The 2266-nt window shown below is 58.3% G+C and overlaps 1 protein-coding gene across 1 annotated transcript; it reads right to left on the bottom strand.

The window, feature by feature from the left end:
• Window positions 1–894: 894 nt before the first annotated feature.
• UXT (ubiquitously expressed prefoldin like chaperone) lies at window positions 895–2102 on the bottom strand (the record flags this gene model as incomplete). Its single annotated transcript, XM_057405252.1, has 4 exons — window positions 895–1026; window positions 1105–1168; window positions 1673–1780; window positions 2038–2102. Coding segments are annotated over 4 exons (291 nt in total), but the record flags the coding sequence as incomplete, so codon positions are not given.
• Window positions 2103–2266: the final 164 nt, after the last annotated feature.

Below are 2266 nucleotides of genomic sequence, written 5' to 3' on the forward strand. Positions count from 1 at the left end.
ACGTTACAGCAGGGTTACACACTTACTCCAGGCTTACAAAGGCTTTACTCACACTCCATGTCACAGCAGGGTTACACACTCAGTTACTCCAGGCTTACACATGGTTTACTCCAGCTTCATCTATTCATCACTCCAGGGTTACATACATGTTGCTCCATGTTTACACGCATGTTACTCTGAGGTTAGACATGTGTTACTCCATGGTTACACATGTTACTCCATAGTTGCAGATGTGCTACTCCTGGGTTACACATGTGTCACTCCATGGTTACACGCGTGTTACTCCATGGCTACACACGTGTTACTCAGTGGTTACATGCGTGTTACTCCATGGTTACACGTGTTACTCTGTGGTTACGCGATAGTCTGTGGCTACACGTGTTACTCTGTGGTTACACGCGTGTTACTCCATGGCTACACACGTGTTACTCCATGGTTACACGTTTCTCCGGGGTTGCACACGTGTTACTCTGGGGTTACACACATGTTACTCCATGGTTACATGCGTGTTACTCCATGGTTACACACGTGTTACTCTGGGGTTACACGCGTGTTACCCTGGGATTACACACGTTACTCCATGGTTACACATGTGTTACTCCATGGTTACACACATTACTCTGGGGTTACACACGTGTTACTCTGGGGTTACACATGTTACTCTGGGGTTACACACATGTTACTCCATGGTTACACGCGTGTTACTCTGGGGTTACACATGTGTTACTCTGGGATTACACACGTGTTACTCCATGGTTACACACATATTACTCCATGGTTACACACGTGTAACTCTGGGGTTACACACATGTTCCTCCATGGTTACACGTGTTACTCCATGGTTACACATATGTTACTCTGGGGTTACACACATGTTACTCCATGGTGACGCATGTGTTACTCCATGGTCACACACGTGTTACTCCGGGGTTACACACGTAAGGAGGATGCAGTGGGTGTGGCCTGATGACGTCAGGGGTCAGAGGTTGTGGGGGGGTCCTGGAGACCCTGGAGCTCCCGTAGACCCTGATGGGGGGGCGGGGAGGAGTCACCGGGGGGTGGGGCCGGGGACGAGGCCCCTCCCACTCCCAGCATTCCCATTACCTCCAGCACCAACCGGATGTGAGCCCGGATCTTGGCCCCGTCCCGCGTCAGGGATTCGCTGAGCCTGGGGGGGGTGGGCGTGGCTTCAAGGGGGGGGGGGTGGAGCCTCCCACGCGGGTGGGGCGGCGGGGGGGGCTCGCCCTGCTTTGCTTTCCTTTTATGGTGATGTGGGCGTGGTTTGGCTTGGTGTGGGTGTGGGTTTTGAGGGGGCGTGGCTTAGGACAAGCAGAAGTGGTTGAGTGGGTGTGTCCGTGGGAGTGGGCGGGGCTTCCATCAGCCAATGGGGGGGGGGTGGAAGCGTGGCCTTGGCAGGGGGCGTGGCATCCGGGTCAATTCATGGCTATGGCAGCAGCTTTATGGAGGGGGCGTGGTCAATGCGAAGGGGGGGGCGTGGCCTCGACAAGGGGGCGTGGCCTCAACAGGAGGGGGCGTGGCTTTGTGGCTCAATTCCTTGCTAGGGGAGGCAGCCTTTTGGATGGGGGGAGAGGAAGGCGTGGCCAAGATGGAGGGGGCGTGTCCAGCCCCACGGAAAGGGGGCGTGGCCAGCCCCATAGGGGGCGTGTCTTACTGCTCCAGGCGGCGGCTGCGGCGGTCGAGGTGTCGAAGGGCCTCGGGCAGGGTGAGCTCCGCGTAGAACCCATAGCCCAGCGCCACGAAGACTCGCTCCGCAGTGGGGCTGGGGGGGGATATGGGGCGCCCCATTGAGATAGGGGGGTCCTTGGGGGTCTCAATAGGGGCCCCATGGGGGGGGGGGGGGGTATGGGGTCTGGTTGGGGGTCAGCTGGGTGGATGTGGGGAGATGATGGGGGCAATGGGAGGGTAATGGGGAGAAGGGGGGGTCCAAAGGGTTCTTAAGGAGGGAGATGGGGGTCCAGGGGGGGTTGGGGGTCCCGGGGGGGGGGTTTGGGGGACCCCATATCCCCCCATACTCACACTTCAGCCGTGACAAAGAAGTTGCAGCCGAGGTCGACTTGGGTGCGCAGAGGGGTGGGCGCCTCCTGCGGAGGGTCTCAGCACCCCATAGCCCCTCCTTGGACCCCCATAGCCCCTCCTTGGACCCCCATAGCCCCACATAGCCCCTCCTTGGACCCCCATATCCCCCAATAGCCACTCCTTGGACCCACATATCCCCCCACATCCTCTTCTTGGACCCCCATATCCC

This window comes from Pezoporus wallicus, unplaced genomic scaffold, assembly GCF_028554395.1.
Source record: "Pezoporus wallicus isolate ANWC-B61680 ecotype Strahan unplaced genomic scaffold, APGP_CSIRO_Pwel_v1 contig_11490, whole genome shotgun sequence".
In the NCBI taxonomy this organism is placed as follows: Eukaryota; Metazoa; Chordata; class Aves; order Psittaciformes; family Psittacidae; genus Pezoporus; species Pezoporus wallicus.